Source organism: Plectropomus leopardus, chromosome 14, assembly GCF_008729295.1.
Source record: "Plectropomus leopardus isolate mb chromosome 14, YSFRI_Pleo_2.0, whole genome shotgun sequence".
In the NCBI taxonomy this organism is placed as follows: Eukaryota; Metazoa; Chordata; class Actinopteri; order Perciformes; family Serranidae; genus Plectropomus; species Plectropomus leopardus.
This window is the reverse complement of record NC_056476.1, coordinates 1,208,231-1,227,960: the sequence shown is the minus strand read 5'-3', so window position 1 is coordinate 1,227,960 and position 19,730 is coordinate 1,208,231. Positions and strand designations below refer to the sequence as shown.

At 40.9% G+C, this 19,730-nt stretch overlaps 1 protein-coding gene across 1 annotated transcript in view; it reads left to right on the top strand.

The window, feature by feature from the left end:
* akap6 (A kinase (PRKA) anchor protein 6) overlaps positions 1 to 19,730 on the top strand; it is a 201,547-nt gene that overhangs the window by 18,707 nt on the left and 163,110 nt on the right. Inside the window, 12 exon segments of the mRNA XM_042501072.1 lie at positions 628 to 696; positions 698 to 738; positions 1,285 to 1,426; positions 2,125 to 2,215; positions 2,218 to 2,256; positions 2,259 to 2,611; positions 2,613 to 2,753; positions 3,484 to 3,790; positions 3,793 to 3,839; positions 4,660 to 4,800; positions 4,910 to 5,059; positions 5,711 to 5,971. Of these exon segments, the coding sequence (XP_042357006.1) occupies positions 628 to 696; positions 698 to 738; positions 1,285 to 1,426; positions 2,125 to 2,215; positions 2,218 to 2,256; positions 2,259 to 2,611; positions 2,613 to 2,753; positions 3,484 to 3,790; positions 3,793 to 3,839; positions 4,660 to 4,800; positions 4,910 to 5,059; positions 5,711 to 5,971 (1,782 nt within the window).

The window sequence follows — 19,730 nt, the reverse complement described above, 5'->3', positions numbered from 1 at the left end:
TTGTATTGTGTAACCATCAGAGGTTTTTAAACTTTACAAACTGTAGAGTGTCACAACTGCTGACACACTGTTTGTCTCCCCTGACGCTAAAATTGTCGGAGGTCAGTTGCAGGCGCACGGTGTCTCTCCACCGCTTCATCCAACCCCGGGACAGCCCGAGTGTCCATGATCCTCTGACTGCCAGCAAAGATCATAAACTTCAAACCTAAAGGCACTGCTGATATTTTTGCACAGTGTTTTCCTGCTGGAGTCCGTCTGTCTGTGTGTCTGTCTGTCTGTCTGTGTGGTTTTTAAACATCTTAATTTAGTTCAGTAATATCAGTCAGTTATAAGTGTTGTTATGGAGACAGCTGATCCCTGACCGTCATGTTCTCCGTGTTTTTACACACAAACCTGGAACTGATCGCACATGAAGCTGACTCATGTTTAAAACTGGAAGCGTGACGTCGTCACTTCTGCTTTTATTCCTCTCTGTCTCACTCAGAGGACGTTTTTATTTCTTTACAGGTTTTCATATATAAATACTGTAATACAAACTGACTTTTATATGTGTTTGGTCACTCAAGATTTCACTTAGTATTTTCCATTTTTCGGTATGTTTGTACGTCTTTGTTTGTGCGACTTCAGGACATCTGTGAGGACATCTCGGACCATGTGGAGCAGATTCATGCCCTGCTGGAGACAGAGTTCTCCCTGAAAACTTCTGTCCTACTCCGTCAACATCATCGTTGACATCAGGTGAGTCCTCACAACATTTGAATGGTGTTTATTCTGCTTTTTTCCCTGTGAAATTGTTGTTGTTGTTGCAATGTGTTACTGTAGAAAATGCTCAAAACAAACTAATATTTTTTTTTATCTTTATTGTTTTGTTTATTAATGAAACAGTCACCTAATAACTTCTCCATGTTATCAGCACTTCATGAGAAAGAGAAATTAGAATTTCTAAAAGCCATGAACTGTACAATTAAATAATTTCCAGAGCTTTTACTGCACCTCTAAAGCACTTTATTGCACCAATAAGGAAAGGAATAGGACTGTTTGTGCATGCCAATGAAGATTTTAATAAGTGCGCTCACTTATTAGGTGGAAACAAATAATATTCTTTCTGCTATCGGAAAAAGTGATGGCATATGCAATGAATACATAAACCAACAAATGATAAAGTAAAACTTTGAGATCCATAGAACTGCACAGTTTCACATGAGGGATGTTTGATACCAAACTAATGAATGAATATTAGTGAGCATGTTGTGAAGCTGGTGGTGCTGTGTGTGCTGTGTTCAGGACGGTGCAGCTGCTGTGGCACCAGCTGAGAGTCTCAGTTCTGGTCCTGAAGGAGCGTCTGCTGCAGGGCCTGCAGGACTCCAACGGGAACTACACGCGTCAGACCGACATCCTGCAGGCCTTCAGCCAGGACCAGCACCAGGTAACAACACCAACGTCTGCTGTTCACATCCAGCAAGCCACCATTTGTTTCTAAGAGTGAGACAGTCGCCATGAACTCTTTAACACCACCAAAATATTCTGTCCTGAGTTTTTATCATCAGAGGAAACAATAGTTTATTTTTTTCCTTCATTTTCTGTTTTGGTGGTGTAGTTGCTGTTGGAAATATGAACATGTAGATGGCTTTTAGCCTCAAGGAGGCTTATTACTGTCACCTGTATGTCCGTGCTGGACTGCAGTGAAGTTATTCGTAGTTTTCAGTCACATGACTGGCACGGAGCTCTGGAGAGCAAAACGGCATTTTAAGATGACAGCCAACAGTAGAAACTCCATCAAACTGCAGCACAAACCATCAATTACCTTTTTATTTTCATAAAAATATGTGTGTTAGAGTTTTGAGTTTTGAACATTTTTTAAGATGTTGAAAATAGAAGATAACTTTTTGTCATAAATTGTTTTTTAACCCTCTGGAGACTGAGGGGGTCTCAGGGTACTAAAGTAAAATTTTAACAGTCACATGACTTTTTGTATTCAGAACAAGAATAATTTCCATGAAGTATGTATTTCATGATTGTATTTTACTCCCAAAAGTAGTTTAAAAAAAAAAACATTGAAGTACTGTTTTATTTTGACTCGAACCTTCAGCCGTCAGTTAAAAACGCGATTAAACTTCTCTCCAGACTCGCCTGGACGCTCTGACCGAGGTGGACGACTGCGGTCAGCTGACAATTCGCTGCAGCCAGGACTACTTCTCTTTGGACTGCGGCATCACGCCTTCGAGTTGAGCGATTACAGCCCCAGTGACGAGCCCGAGGCCGGGAAACTGAGCCAGACTGTGAGGACTCCCCTCAGGACGTAGATCAAGCCCAAGACCCAAATCCAGAACCGCTGTCAGAGGACAGTGAAGGACCTCGCCTCTCGAACCAGGAACTCCATAACAGTTTACCTGAACTCACCACGCCCGCTGACTCAACGAACCAAAACCATCCTCCGTCAGTTTTACCCAAAATCCCCAACCACAGTGAAAGTGTGAAGCGCCCCCTGCAGGGCGTGAGCCACAGCACCGAAGTGTCGCCCACACAGCCGTCTCTTCCCAAGAGAGCTGCTCTGTTCTCAGAGGGAGGAACCAGAGAGGAGGACCGGAGGGGAGGATCGGGGAAGGTCAGCCCCGCTCTCTGGGCTCCAGTTCCAGGCCGAGCTGAGTCGGAGCACTCCGTCTCTCATGGATCCTCCAGACCGTTCCAAGTTCTGGTTGGAGCTGGACTCGGTTTATCCAGAAAATGTTTCACAGTCCTACGAGAGTCTGCAGGTTCGTTTTCTGAACTTTATTTCAAAGATATCCAAAACTGGGTGAAAAAGCAAGCAGCAACAGAGACAAATGTCTTTTTTACCTACTTTGAAACCCCCGATATTTTGATTATATTTCTATAGATGACATTATAATGTTTGGGCTGTAATAGAATCACCAGTGCCATGAACTTAGTGTCCACTGCAACTTGCATTTTAACCTGGATTCTCTTTAAACAGAACACAAAGGTTTGTTCAGACATCAAGAACCAAGAAAAGTCATGAATTGTGCAAAAAGAAACTCCCAGGCGTGGAAAAGTTTTAAAACTAAACATTCCCTGAAGTTTTGGAAAAGTCATGGAATTTCGTTTCATAAACTTGAATAATAACATATGATGTGTTCAAGAACCATAGAATTATGATTTTAAAAAAAAAAAAACTAATTATAACCTGATTGCAAAGCATGTTTAAAAAAAGATGAAAGAAAAAAAACGTGCCTTTAAAAAAAATGCCAAAAATTAATAGAGACTAAACTGCTTTTAATTTTATCTTTTAAAATCAACAAAAATCTCTAAAGGACAAAAAAGTGCCACTTTTTTTTCATTTGAAATCAGCAAGGCTCAAACAGTTTTCTTTTAAAAAATCTGCAGTAAAATAAATACAAAATAAAATTAAAGTTGTATTCCCCCTTGGAAATTTGCCTCAGAGTCGTGGAAATTCATTGGTTAAATGTGTCTGAACCCTGTAAACAGATAATGAACGGACGCAACCTCCAGAGAAACCACGTGAGCTCCAGACAGGGAGGACGCTCTCAGAGGAGCGCCCAGAGACCGCTGACCGACTCGAGGAGCTCATCAGGGGCCAGACTGACCGCCAACGCCCCCCTGCCTCTCCAGGACCCGGCGTCTCAGGATGAAATATCAAAACAAATGGAGAGGACGCAGAAGGAGACAAATGCACACAGTGAGGGGGACTCTGACTCCTCATTGCCCTCCCCCATGAGGGAGCAGTTCCTCTCCTCTGACCTGGAGGCATCCGGAGAGGAGTCAGACCCCCGGCCGCGTCCCGCAAGGCGGCGGTGTGGATCATAAAGCGCCAAGGGCAGAAGGTGAGAGATTATTCGTTTTGTCGAGTTGGAAAGTTTGAGAGTCGAGTTTGTGTTAAAAGTGTAGTTTCGTGTGAATTCATGTGAGATAGATACAGGAAGTAGATTGACAGTGACACACAAGCTCATTCTGAATTCAGACAGTGGAAATATTTCACAAACTGAGTCTGCATCACAATCTGCAAGTGACCACATCAGGGGCCTCATTTATGAAAGCATGCGCTGGATCCATTACAAATGTTTCCAAGCGCACTGAAGACAAAATGGTCAGTGAAAAAAGAAAATCTGATTTTCAAACTGCACACAGGACTTCTCGCAAACTTCCCTTTATAAATCACAATCCATGAGCCTCATATTCAGCTAAAAACACACAATTATCCATCAGACAAATCACTTCTGATTACTGACACACATATTCCTGCGGAGGAAAGAAGCAGCCTAACTAACAAAAGAAAGCTGAGGGCTGCAGCAGCTGTTCATGCAGACGATTCAACAAACAAATCCCCAAAATAAACAACAGTCAGGTCACCACGAGGAAATTGGCATCATATTTCTGCAAACCACAAATACGTTACATTTGTACCCTTCGTACGAAGCCTATCAGCGTTTTTAAAGTGATGTAGTAAATGAGCTGACTTTGGCGTTTGGAGGTGGATGGTGGGACACCTGCGAGTCATCGCTGTGTTTCCAGCAGATTCTTAGTCTCCAAACGTGGGTGTTTTTTAGTGACCTGTTGCTTATTCTTGTTTAGTATTTAGCCATATTAAGTTTGAATCAGATGATTCAGTATGAATGTTTCTTGTCCCCATCTGTCCTCCGGCAGGTGGCCCAGGTTACATCGAGAGCCAGCCCAGACAGGGAGCACTGGTACGGGTCAGAGGAGTTCCTGGCCCTCCCCGCTCAGCTACGAAAGACAGAGATGCTCGCTATGAAGCTGGAGAGTCTGGCTCAGTCCCTCCCGCAGGTTAGTCGACACTTAACATTAACTTCCTGAATCTGGTCATAAAGTTAATGCACATAAATATAATGATAAAGACAGACCGCTGATGTTTCCTTAAAACTTTGTCCTGCAGAGGCCGGACTCTTCCCAGGACGCTCTGCAGGACGTGGATGACTGGGATTTGACAGAGCTCAACCCAGACTGGGACGTAGGGGAGAGCGGGGACAACATGAGCAGCGTAGGGGAGAGCGGGGACGACATGCCCGCTCTTCTGCCACCTCTGGTACGTCACAACATGTTCACAATATATTGTGATTTATTTGCACACAATTAAAAACTGCATAAAATCCAGATGAATTTAAAAAAAAGTGTCAGGAGAGGTCAAGAAGCCAAAGGCTGATACAAACAGACCCCCCCTTAACAACAAAACAACGAACAAAAACAAAGAAAAAACAAACAGAAACCCCTAAATGAACATTTTACAGAAAAAAACAACAAAACATAAATGACTACAAAGAGCAGAAAAACGAACCAGTCAGTAAACGTTAATCCAATAAAAACAAGAACTACATAGTACACAATACAAAGCGTAAAGGAAAAATGAAATATGTATATATACTCACATCCAGAAATAATTAAAGGTCATGAATAAATGTAATTATAATTTCATTTTAATGAGGTCTTGATAACGTGTACTTTATAGTTCAAAACCTGTACTGCAGTATCTGAGAGAATACCGTTTTATTTTGTAACCTGGAAGGTGAAACTGATCGACCTGTGCAGTGATATATGAATGAATCTGTGAATTAAATATGAAGAAACTGCAAAATGACGATGGTATAGAGTAGGGTAAAAAAACATATTTATATATAATATAAATATTATATATGATTATGATGATAAATATTCTCATGACGTTCACTCGCCTCCTCAGCTTCCTTACAGAAGAAACCTGGTCAGCCGCTTTAGCTCCACCTCCTCCAGCGATATCGCTCCCTCATTGGACGAAAGCATCGAGTCCGGTCCGTTAAGCGACCTGCAGTCTGAGGAGGACGAGGGACGGAGGTCCGCGGACCGCCGCCTGCAGCTGAGAGCGTCCCCGGTGGACATGCGTGGAGGTGCGTCCATGATTCACCAGCTGCTGGAGGACATCCAGAGTCAGGACAAAGACCCCGCCATCTGGAAGAAGATAGAGGTATGGACAGTCGTCCCGTCTGTCTGTCTCTGTCCTCGCTTTCAATTGTCTGTCAATGTTTTTGGTGTGTTTCCTTTTTAGAGAAACTTGTTTGTTTTTCCTGAAGATGAATTTTGTTTCATAAAACTTTAATAATTTGTTCTGACACGAGTGGAGGAAAACTTTCACTCTCACTATGACTAACAACAAGCCCTCTTAACTAAGCGACAAACCATGATGCTCACTTTCCTAGACCCGAAATGATCAGTATGACTTTTCTGAATTGCCGTCAGGTTCAGTCAACTTTTGGCACAAAATATAGTGAGTGTTACACCTTGATTTCACCGGCAGCGTCTGTTTACTCCGTCTTCCACACAGCTCTATATTCCTCTGGGAGCGTCTTTGAGTGTTTCAGAAGCTGATACTGTAGACCTGCTGAGACTGGGCTTATTTCGTCATTTTCTCTCGATTTTATTTTATTTCCTTGATTATTGTGAATCTTCCCTGACCGAATAGGCTTCATATATATATTAATGCTTTCCTTTCTGTAAGTTTAAATTCTGTTTATTGATGTTTTTACCCACTTTGTTGTGCTGCAGCCTTACAGTCCGTCCTACAGTCCAGCCAGTGCCAAGTAGATTTAAGAATATTGACCATGTTCTGTGGCCAGTAATATATAAAAACTGTGATCGACGTCGGAGGCTGTGACGTGGCCGTGACGTGGCCGTGACGTGGCCGTGACGTGGCCGTGACGTGGCCGTGACATGGCCGTGACATGGCCGTGACATGGCCGTGACGGACCCGGTGGAATTTAGTGTTAGTTGTCAAAACTGCTCGTAAGTTCAGTACTTGAACTGTACTTTAAATGTACTTTGTTACATTCGAGTACTGCAGTATCCTGTGTCAAAGTCGCACACTTTGTACGCTCCGACTTCTTCCCACAGAGTTTTTTCTGTCACGCTTCTTTGACTGCAGACGACCTCCGACACGTCTGTCAGAAGGTGGATTCGTTAATTTAAAACCTCCGCAGCTGAACACCTGCTTCCTGTGTTTTAGCAGTTTTGGCTGCACTAGCGAGTCTCTGCAGCAGAACTGAAAGACAAATCCCTGCACTTTTATTCTGACAAAGGACGACAAGTGGAACCCAAACCACCACAACAGCGGCGCCTCTCTGCCTTCGCTGCAGCCGCCTTGATGGATTGGAGGGCTGGTATCGGATCGTCCCGTGGCCCCGTTAATTCATCACCTCCCCTCTAAAGGTCACGTTTGATTGGCAGGCGGATTATTGATGAGGCTGCCCGGTGAACTAATCAGTCATATCTGTCATATTGAATATGGCGAAATGTCAATAGCTCTGGGGATTCGTTCTCCTTGTGGCTGCTCGTTTAATTAGCGCTATAAAGAAGCTCTGCCGCCTCCTCTAATTTTTTTTATTGTTTTATTTTATTCAGGTTTATTTCACTCTCTCTCTCCTCTATTGCCTTAATGTCCTAATTCTGAATATTCTTTACTTCCACGGCAACATTTTACGTCCCGCTGTCCCCTCGGGGATCAATGAAGTCCAACATGTCTCATCTGGTGTTGGCGGGTCAGACAGAATCACGCCGCTCTAATAAGATTATCAGTGAGGACGGCGAGAACACGCCTGTGAATCTGTGAGGGGACGTCCTTACGATCAGTGACCCAGAGGGTCGTCGGTTTGATCCCCTCATCAAATACTGCGTCCTCCATGTTCCCGAATTCACATCAGATTCATAATTAATGATGATTTGACTGATGAAATGTCAAAGCTGTCCCGGCTCTTTCTCTCTCTCTCTGCTTTCGTGTTCGTGTGGAAATATTTTGATGTCTTTTTTTTAAACGGATGCACAAACAGAAGTCCATGTAATGTCAGCTAACTTAATCATATTCTTTATGTCTGTTCAAACTACTTATCAGAGTCACGTCATGAGGATATTTAAGATACTTTCTCACCCCTGGGATATTTTTTATGGTTCCACCTTTCCAATAAGTAAGAGATAAAACATTTTAGGTCTCTTTATGTATGATAATAAAGAGTGAATCCATTATTTATTAAAATATCAAAGCACCTTGTCGTGACACCCGCCAACCAATCAGAAACAAGGATTCCTGTGGCTTTGGCATAAATAGATACTGATCCCTTACATGGGGCATTGTATTAGTTTATTTAGAGCTTCTTTCTTGCTTTTACAAATTTAATGGTAAAACAAAATTACTTTAGAATAGAATAGCTTTGTCATTGAACATAACTGTACAACAAAATTTGTTGTGTGGTACCTAAAACGATCAACATGCACACTTAAACACACGTTCACACTGATAAATAAAAAATAATGCCACCAAAGTACGATCTCCAAACACAATGAAAGCTGGATTTATGGCAAAAAGAAAGCGCATCAAACATTGCGCAACCAAAACAGGAAGACGACAGCACTTCAATTTTCCCAGTTGGCTACCAACATTATTTTCTAGTGACTGAGTTGCATTTTTGGTATGTTTTGGATCTCCGCTAGAATTAGAAATAAATTACTGTGTTTAATGATGAGCCAGTGGGAAGAGCTGACATGTTAACACAAATCTAGATAATATTACGGTTATTTCATCTCGTTACACTCAGATTTAAGATAATTTTTTTAAAAGCTGCTGAATTATGCGGACATTTGCAAAGCATCCTAACCCTCCATCTCACTGTTTAATTCATTACAAACTTACATTTAATTAATTTTCCCCCTTTTCTCTGTTTTTATTAACTCTCTTCCTCTCATTTTTAGAACTAATTATTATTTATTTAAAAGTTTAGAGATGAAGCACACTTATTCCCATTTTCTTTGTTTCGGAGTGATTTAAAAAAAAATCTTCATATATTTCAGCAAAATCTGCACATGTACAAGAGATATTTGGACTTAAAATGATGCAAATGAATGTAATACATCAAAATAAAATGAGTCACTTATTTTTAATAGTCTTTTTTTCCTTATCTGTAAAATCAGACGTCTGCGAGAGGCTTCAGCAGCCGAGACAGCTCTGGGTACCGACTACAAGCTGGAGAATTGGTTTCTCTCGTAAACGCAGCTTCTCTGATTAGTCGGATGCTGGTAGAAATATTGCACTTGCCTTCGTGGCGTGCCCCGAACGTCTCTGACACAATAAGTATCTATAATCCCCGGCACGTTCAGGGCCCCGCGCAGCTTCCCCTGAATCATTCAGACCCCCTCTGGCGCTCAGTGTTTCAGCTCTGTCCTCACGTGAGCTCCAGCACAATGCCATAAATGTAAAGTACTGAGTTTTGGAGGTAATCTATATGAATGAATGCAGATTCCAGAAACGGAGCATCTGAGCTGCCAACACTCTTTAATTGCTATCGCGTAAAATATTTATTCCCAAAGGATTACAGAAATAAACCCATTCCAAAAAACCTCCCCAAATCCTGAATTATAAAACAAAACCTACCATGAATTATGCTCTGCTGGCTCACACATGACACCCCGTGTTAATACACACACATACACACACACATGCACACACACTCCTCGTTCCTCTCTGCTCCTGGGTAATTAGCTGATTAGCTGCTTAATTAGCAGCATGTAATCATGGCGATGGATGAGCTGCCTAATTGAGGAAGTGAAGAGAGGAGAAGAAGAGTCTCAGTGTGGAGGATGACATTCTGCCTCTCTGCAGAGAGTCTCGGCTGAATACAACACGGCAGAATAAAACAGAACGGAAAAATCATCCGTCCAGGGAGGAGAGGCTTCGAAAGATCACCATGAATCAAATCTGTCCAGGAAACGTTGTCTCTTCGGGGAGAAAAAGACTCGTGTTTGTTGTCGGAGTCGAGTGGATTTGGTTAAAGTGGAGAAGGACAGAGTAGAATTTAATAGAGTCTCACCTGCTAGAATAAATCTGGACAGGTGCAAACATTTATTTCAGTCTCCATAACGTCCGAATGTTTCGTACTGAGAGAAAGAAGCCTGATCTGGACGGGATTTAGCTGTTATACTCAACTCTTAGTGAAGTGAAAATCTCTTTGTTTTCTTTTTTGGGTCAATAAATCATATGTGCGGAATCTTTTGTTTTCTCAACATTGAGTTAGGTGCTTACTGCTATCAGCTGCTTTTTAAAGATTATTTTTGGGCTTTTTGCCTTTATTTCATAGGACTGTTTCAGCTTGACAGGGGGGTTGAGAGGGGATGACATGCAGCAAAGGGCAGAAGCCAGAATCGAACCCGCAGCTGCTGCAGTTATATTGGAGAGAAGGCAGAAATCTCAACAGACAATATCTGCAACACTCAGCAACTTACAACAATATGATGTAGACCGATAAACAGTGCTACAGGCAAGAGAAAAATTTGTATTTTTGAGCTGATCTGTTGCTTTAAAGAGATGTCCTGTGAATGTTTTCTTATTAACATGAAGTTTGTGATCGGGATTTAAAATCATTTTTTGAATGTATAAAGTGGTCATGATCTGTTACCGCAGCGCCCTTAAACATGATGATTTATGCTCTGTAAGCTGGAAACAAACTAACAGCTTTCCAGTTCAGATATTAATAATATTTACAAATTGCAGTAGTGCTCCATGGTGGCAAAATGTGACTAAATAGATCAAGATCAAGATCTGGAGCTCTGCAGAAGCCCTGCTCTGTGTGTGTGTCTGCGAGAGGCAGAGAGCCATGGAGAGAGAGAGAACTGAAACGCCGGAGGCTTATAACAACGTTATATAGTTTATACTCAATGTTCGTGGTATAGTCTTTCATATATTTATCACATGTTGAACAAGCCACAATACCGCGAGTGTATTCGATATATCGCCGACCCCTAAGTACAATAATTTAATGTCTAACTTACAAAACTTTCAGAGTTTAACTCACAAGTTGAATTGTGCAGACTTAACTAAACATAAGCATCAACTTTTATTTTGTAGTATTTCTTGTTTTTTTTTCCTTTCTCTTTCTCAGTTCTCCATGCAGCTTGAATATTTTATTCCATACATTTTTCTCCCCCTCTTGACCTTGACCTCCTCACCATCCCCTCACACAATCTGTGTCCACATCACGTAAATCCGCGGCTTGTTTCATAAAAGTTTATGAGACAGACGCAGGAAATATACATACGCAGAACCTGATGTTCCTAATTGAGCTGTGTGGGACGTGGCTCCTGAAGTGCACCGAAATGCCATGAAAACACAACTGAAGAAGAAAAAAAAGCAGACAGACAGAGAAACAGTCCATCAGTTAGATAAGTGTCCTACACGTCATGTGATCACATTGTATGTGCTGTCTGGGCCGGCGTCGGCGTCCTCAGTGTGAGGTGTCTGTGTGTTTGGCGGCTCTGCGGCACGCCGGCCTATCTGCGAGCAGTGGGAGACAGACAGACAACAGACTCAGATCAACACTCGTCTGATTGGCCCGGCGGGGGGGCAGGGACGCCCACCGACAGCAGAGAGGATAGGAAAATAAGAGATGGAGGAGGAGGAGGAGGTTTTCTATAGATAAACAGGTTAAGGAGACGGTAAAGTCGACAAACGGCAAGTTGAGATGCAGAAAGTACATTTGTTTGCAGACAGTGAAGTCCCAAAAGTTTGACTCGTACCAAAAATCTGCATGGGTACATACGTCACGTTTATACTGTTCGTAGCTAATGGAAATTTAAAAACTTGAGCGTTTAAAAGCAGGGTTATAGACAGCAGATGACGATATTTTTGCACTGATAATGTTAGTAACTAATCTATAAATTGACATTTTTGAAGGAAAAACACATTGGTTGTGTGATTAGGAGTTTTTATGGAGTGTAAAGATAAAAAAAAATTCCCCACAGAATCCAGACTGATGAAATTTGTGTTTTCAGCACTTTAAGGTAAAGTGACTTTTGCTTTTTTATGCCAGCGATCACCGTGGCTGCAGGCGTTATGTTCTCAGATTGTCTGCCTCATTCTCATGACATTGTGATTCTCAAAAACACTTTGATGGAATTTCTTTATATTTGGCACAAACGTCCTCTTGGTCTCGTAAATGAACTGATTCGATTTTAGTGGTCAAAGGTCAAGGTCACTATCACCTTGTGTCTGTCTCATTCTTGTCACTGTCATATCTGAAAAACACCTTGACGGAATTAACTCAAATTTTGGCACAAACGTCCACTTGGAGTCACCTATGAACTTATTACAATTTGCTGGTCAAAGGTCACCGTGACCTTACAGATCATGTTTATAGTCATAACTCTACAATTATTAGGCCAATTATGACAAAATTTCGCACAAATGTCGAATAGGATGAAATAATAAATTGATGACATTTTCTATCCAAAAGGTCAAAGGTCAACTTCACTGTGACATGACAATGCTCTGCAAAAACATTTTTCCATTTTTCAACATCAGATCTCAAGAGCAGAACGGGAGACATTTGATCAGATACTGAACTGGTGACACTGATCTTGAAACTGGTGAAGATGTGTGTGAAGCGTCCATGCTGTAGACCTTGTAGCTTCATTCACTGTAATTCTAGTCAGAAACAACATTTCTAACTCTGGCACAATGTAGTTATATCAGCTGTAGTTAGATATTTTTGTGTTCTCATTTATTCATCTTTGCAGTTTTTTTTTTTCTTTTTAAGCAAGCATCTCCAACTTGCAGAACCACGCACTGTTCTTGCTGTTTCAAGAAGTCACCAGAAGTAAAAGTGAAGTAATGAATAAATAAATTAAAAATACAAATAAAAAAATAATAAGATAAATAAATAAATAATTACTCTCTAAAACAAAGCAAAGTGGCAAATAAGTTGTTAAATGCAGGATTTTGCGATGCATGTCTTGTGCAGCGACATTTATTCTGTCAGAGACGCCGTCAGTAAGACAGTGAAGAGAAACGTGCAGGCTGGCAGACAGGTCAGTGTGCTGTGTGTGTGATCAAAGTGCACAAATAAATATGTTAAACGTAAACATCGTGGGTCTTTGGAGACGACTCTGTCCCCACGGCAACAGACAGCTGGTGGTGGAGGAGTCTCACTGCGATGATCTCAGGGACGCAGTCAGATGTGACGAACGGCCTTCTCTCGCTCTTCCTCTTTCTTTCTCTCCATCTCTCCGTCCTTTCTGCCTACTGTAGATTTTCAGTGGCAACAAGTTTAAGTTTCAAGATAATTATTTAATTTTATTATGATCCCCCGTAGCGAGCGCCCTGACGTCGACTGGTCTCACAGGGCTCGGATAATAAATAAATAAAAACCAGGAATAAAAAGAAAATGAAAGCAGAAAATATTAATGTGGCTCTAGGAAGCTGCAGTTCTGTCTCTGCTGCACAGGTTTCATGTTTTTATTAAAAATAATTTTAATGAATTTTTAATCAAACTTTGCTACCCCCCGAGTTGCTTGGTTTCGGCCCAGCAGTGCACAGCGTTTGGTGTGACTACGTGGACGTGTCACACCAATAACTTTACCTGCTGTGGAAATTAGCTGCCTCACCTCAATCCTCTGTTTGTGCAACTCCGCTGAAAAAAAATTATAATTTCATAATTTTACCTCCACCAGGTGCCTCAGTCATCCAAAAACTGTTAGCATTTCCCATCAAAACCAGCTCATTCTGTTAGCCTCAAGCTATCCATTAGCTTACAGCTCACAGCTAGCATGATGAGAACAAGGTCTCTAACACCAGACCTCTTTGACTTTAAAAACCTGAATTAAGTTTTAGCGGGAAACCAAGTCGTCATCCCGGCAGACTTCAAGTTTAAATAAAGTTTAAGATTTTTGAGTCTCGTCAACAGACGTAAATTGCAATAAACAGGTTTAAAAAGATAATAAAAGCACCGTAAAAAACAAAAGAAACAGACCAGCAGACTTTGAAGAAAATGTTATTAAATAGTCTCTTGTAACAGGGACCCTCCAAAAACTATTTCTTTTATTTAAGATAAAAGAAAGTTATTATAACTGTTTTCAGGTGAGGCTGTTTTTATGTGTATTGTATGAATGTTAAATAATATATCTATCTGTTAAAAGCACCAAATAAAGCACTTTCATGCAAAAAAAAATTCACCTGCTACATACAGAAACTGATGCCAAACGTGAATGACCTCATCTAGAGCCAAAACATAATGCAAAACAAAAATTATAATGCAGAAAGGCTACTGTCAGAATAATATATATGGTATTTTTGTGTTATGAATGCTGATGCATTAATGTGTTCATCACTTTAGTGATGCAGCTATAAATTGATTAGAATATTATATTAATAATCTGCATCTGCAAAGTAATTTATGCTGTCACATAAATGTAACTCAGTAAAAGAACAATATTTTCCTCCGAAATGTGGTAGAAGTATAAGTACAATTATCTCCAAACTGTACTCAAAGTACACACTTTAGTTAATGTACTTAGTTACTTTCCAGTACTGAGTATAGCCTGAACATTACTGAATACTTGGGGCTGAGTCAGATAATAATATTTGTAAAAATGTTAGCGATGTATTGGCCAATGACATTTCATGTAAACGTGTCACAAACGACCTGAGATGGATGCCTCAGATTTGCCGGCGTCTTTATCGGTGCCGTGCTGCAGGTTTTTTCACCCCCGCGATGAAATGAAGTAATGAAGTTGTAAGATTATAAAATTATGAGCCCCCGTTCTGCTCTCTCTCTCCAGCAGCACTTAAATCTTTATATCGTGTTTGTCTTGTGCTCTCGGCGCACAAGAATCCGACCTCTCTCCTGTAACATATTAATCATCGAAGGCGAACATCGTCTGTCGGGAGTTTGAGTCCGAAGCGATCAGCGTCGTCCTTCAGAAAGCCCCGTCAGCTGAACGGTAATTATCCGGCGGTGAAGAGCCGAACCACAGGAGGAAGAGATGAAGCAGATATCAGAGCGCTTATCCAGGCGGCAGAGGATCAGATCAGGCGTTTCAGCTCCCAGCAGGCCTTTCTGCCCCTCAGGAGCCTCACTGCTTTAGAGACATCAAAGCAGCCGTAAGCAGCCCCAGTGCATGCTGGTCGATATCCAAACCAATGCCGCTGTTCACGCCTACATCCTCTTCCTCCTCCTCCTCTTTGCTCTCTCCTCTCCCTAATTCACTGTTTCTCCTCTTCTCATGTCTAACCTCTCCTCTCATCTCACGTCCTCTGACTCCTCACATCTTTTCTCATTTTCTCTCAATCTCTTCTTCTCCACCGCTGCGCTTTTTTATCCTTAATGCCAGTGATACTCAACTTTCAGCCCGCGGGCCGAATCTGGCCCCCCAAACATTTTCTAATTCACAGTAATAATAAAGTGATTCCTGTTTTTGTACTTTTAGTTTACATAAGGTGTCAGAGTGCATAAAACTGCATAAAAATAGAGCTCAAAGAAAGTGCCAGTGGAGGATCCCATACACCCCGACAGAGCTCCTAGCTAAGACCCTAATGTCCTACAATCCCAGAAACGCCCCAAAATCCTAGAGGCCTTCTTAAAATCTTAGAAATGTCCTGAAGTAATAGAGACATCCTATGATACAAGAAATGTCCTAAAATCCTAGAAACGTCCTAGAATCCTTAAAATGATGTAAAAACTAAGAAATGTCCTAAAATCCCAGAAATATCCTCAAGTTCTGGAAATGTCCTAAAACCCTAGAAAAGTCCTGGAAACGTCCTAAACAATAAAAGTCCTTAAAAGTGCCTAAAATCCAAGAATCTTGTTTCTCCGCCCTGCACCGAGCAGACGCAGACGCAGGCGGTGGCGCTGAGCTCAGGACCAGAGTCACCACTCGCCACCACAAGTACGCGAGCTCCGTGAGCAAAAGGCTGGCGTGGCTTATTAATTAATGAACAATAATCTGCCAAAAAGATGCGCAGACGACAAAAACAAACAACCAAATGACTTATTGATTTGAAGGCGAGGACTCTGTATAAGCCCTTTGGGCTTCTTTTCTCTCCTCAGTTTGTACTTTTACCGTGTAATATTTTATTTTCAACTTTGTGCAACTACAGTAAACCAAAGTAATCACACAGCAGCATCCAGTGTCCGCCGGCTGATCTCCTGCAGACGGTCAGTAGCCGAACCAAAAGAGCGGCGGCGACATCACTGGCGTCTTTCCGAAAGGAGATTTTCAGCGCGAAGCTCTGGGAGCGGCCGCACACAAAGGCGTAGTGCTCTGAAAAAAGACAGAGAGCACCGCCGCAGACAGCCAGTCCTCACAGGAAACAAGTGAAAAAAGACGCCGGCGCTGAGAAAAACAGTCCAGGTGCAAACAGGCCCGTACTGTCGTCTTTCCTTTCCTTCAGACATCTTTTCTTTTCTTCCATCCTCCTTTTCTTTCCTCTAGTCACACTTTCTTCTTTTCCTTTTCTCCAGCTTTTTCTCATCCTCCTCTTGCTTTTTCTTTCCTTTCCTTGTCTTTTTTCCTTTCTTCTAGTCCTTCTTTCCTTAATATCCTCCTCCTCTCATGTCATTTATCTCTCCTCTTTTTGTCTTCCCTTTACTTCTTTTCATTTCCTCCAGTCATCTTTCCTTTCCTTTGGTCTCATCTCCTCTCTTCCTTCTTGCCTATGATTCCTTCACTTCTCCACCACTTGTCCTCTTCCTCCTTCACTCCCCCTCTTTTCCTCCTCTTCCTCTCATCTCATCAATACTTTTGATTTCCATCTCTCCTCCATAACGAGCGGCGGAGAGATGGACGGAATCATATTGATGTTTTTTTTTCTTCATTTTTTTAAAGGGTCACGGTTGTAATTAACATACTGCCGCTCAATCGGTCAAGGTTTCTCACTCAAACACACGCGCACACACACACACACACACACACACACACACACACACTCGAACATATAAGGTGTACACAAACACACGTTTCATCATTACAGGCGAGCAGACACACCTATCCCCATATGAAGACACACACACACACACGTACAGATTCGATACAGCGATTTGTCGGCGAGGTGAAAGGATGGATGCACACATGTGGCAAGTAATTTCCATCAGATTTACCTTCTTTGCCGCAGCCTCCTTCACTCCGCCATTAGTTTTCCAGATAGCTCTCAGTGAAAGATATGAAAACAACGGTGGATGTATAAAATATTAGGATTGTCCTCTTGATGATCTGCAGTCACAGTTACACTTGTTATTCAGACGAGATGTTTGAGGTCTGACTGGAAAGAATGAATTTGGGCGCTCACGTTGCTGTACGTCTTCAGTTTTATGTAAATCGTCTCTCCGTGTCTCTTTGTGCGCTCTTTGGAGCCGGATTGTATCTGGACTACATAAGCTCGAGGTTGCAGCTCCACGCTGACCTTTGTGTGGTTGTGTTTGCGGTGCTTTTCTCGGTGGAGGTGTCTCTGCCTGCAGGAATATATGAGACACGCTACATTTTATTTTAATGTAAAGCTTCATGAAACTTCTCATAGAATAGATTTAAAATAGATTTTATTTAACAACAACAAATACGCATTTCATCCGAAAAGTCTTTTAAATTAGCAGAAGATAGTTTGTCATTATGTGTTGATTTAAAGCTGCTGGTCCTTCCTGTTTTCATCAATGTTGTTATTGTTCAGAGGAAATCCAACTTCCCATGCATGAAAATAAACCAAACTTTGATGCAAACACTAACAGCCCTGATGGTGGCGCTAAAGCGACCGTCTAAATTTCAAAAGTTTAGAAATTCATTGCAAATCATTCGTACATACTACAGCTTTGCATCTTACATCAAAATGTAGGTGCAGTTTTGAAGAAACCTTTGCACATTTCACTGTGGCTCAGTCCAACACTCTCGTTTTCATCAAAACTGTAAAACAAATTAAACCTGTCTCGTCCCACATTTCTTGTTTGACACCAAACTTTACAGAGCATCTTTAAACTGTCCTACACAAAGAATGAATTTGGGCGCTCACGTTACCTAAAATTGAGCTTATAGCGCATCAGAATGTTTGACTGTAAAAGGTAAAAACATTAACCTGCAAATTCTTTCTACATAAATCTTCAAGGTTCATGAAAAAAAGACAACATTTTGCCATTATGGTAGACAAAGTGTGTAACATTTCAGAATTTTATCTCAAAAACTGAACTTTTGTCTGCATTTTGAATACTGCCCTCATGTATGTTTGCAGTCTGTGGGAAAATATCGTCTTTAAACATCAGTTTTTTACTTATAGAGCAAATCAATCTTCGTAAAAACAAACTGTCAACATCTCTGTGCTGTCTAGACGAAGTCTGCAAATTCTCATATTTTTGTTTTGATGATTGAATTTTTGGCAGCAGTTTGAAATCTGCCTTTCCATGCACAGACAGCTGATATCCTGCCCCCTGCTGGTCGGCTCAGTCACAGTATGAAGCATCTCTGGTTTCTCTCTTTGCATGGAGCTCACTGGGATAGTAACTTGTCCTTGGTGTCTGAGGTTGTGAGTTCAAACCTCATGTGATGCAGAATGCTCATTTTACTGCAGTTTTTCATTGTCTTCCAATTTGTCTTCTGCTTGCTGCTAAAAATACTCGCCCCCAACCCACTGATTGCAGTCGCTATAATTTCATCTTATCTTTTACAATCAAAAAAAGTTAACTTCTGATTTTTTTTGCTCAATACATAAAATTTTCGCACTGATTTCTCCATAATTCAAAATTTTGACTTGTTTTTGGAGCTACTTCTTATTGGCATCTAGTACTTAGACTGGTGAGACATGAGACTTGACCGTCCTCCCAGTTGTTTACAGATGGGTTAACAAAGTGTGTGACTTTGACACCAGAGACTGTTGTTCATGTCTCTCTACGACCACAATCTTCCCCTAAAGTCAACCAAGTCGTTTTTCAGGCGGCTGATCAGGAAACGATCGAATAACTCATGTTTGTGACTGTGAATTTTACAGCAGGATTAATGTTTTTTATGGTTTGGACGATGCTCGTTTGTCACTGTCTATCATGACCATAAAAATATTAATCACAGCCTAAACTTCCATCAGCTGTGGATGTTTTCGGGAAAACAGATGAAGTTTGTTGTCTGTGAATGTTTTGCAGATGTGTTTACTAAAATTGAAGTCTGGGTGGTGTTATGTGTGTTTCAAAAGAACTTTAATGTTCTGGTTTTGTTGGATTTGCTGCATCGAGGCGAAGGATGAGGAATAATCTAAGAACAAGGAAAGTCAGGAATCCTCATTCTGTAAATACGGTTAATTACTGTTAAGAGATATCAATCTTCCCAAAAAATCCACCTTTCAGTAAAAGCTTTCTTATGCCCAGTTATATCTTGTAATAAGCCTAGAAACTACACTATGAGGAAAGAATCTGTGGTAAACTGCTGCTAAATGCATAATGTCTTATTTTTCCCTTTTTTGATAGTTTTTTTTTTTTTTTTTACCAGATTTCATCCCTGCTGTTTGTTTTATTCTATTTTATTTATTTATTTTCTTTTTGGTATATCAACTGTTTTTTTAACTCTGAAAAGGCATTCAATTTATTCATCTAAAAATAATAATAATAAATGTCCCAAATCAATCTTTCAAAAGTTTTAAAAATGCTAAGACATAGGTAGTGGGATATTATAATCATAATAAATATAATAATCATTTCTCTGCTGTTGCATCGTCAAATCTGTATAACATACTCAAAACCAGGAAAACAAGTAATATCTACTTTTTAATAAGTTGCTTCTCTCATTTACGTCATACAGATCCGGATAGAAAATGAAAGTTTTATATATTTAGCAATTTATTTTAACTTTTTAAGTAGATTGACTGACTTTTCAAATTGCTTTTTTTATGTTTCAATAAACATTTGGGTAAAATTGTCCCCAATCCTGAATTATTTATGTCAGTT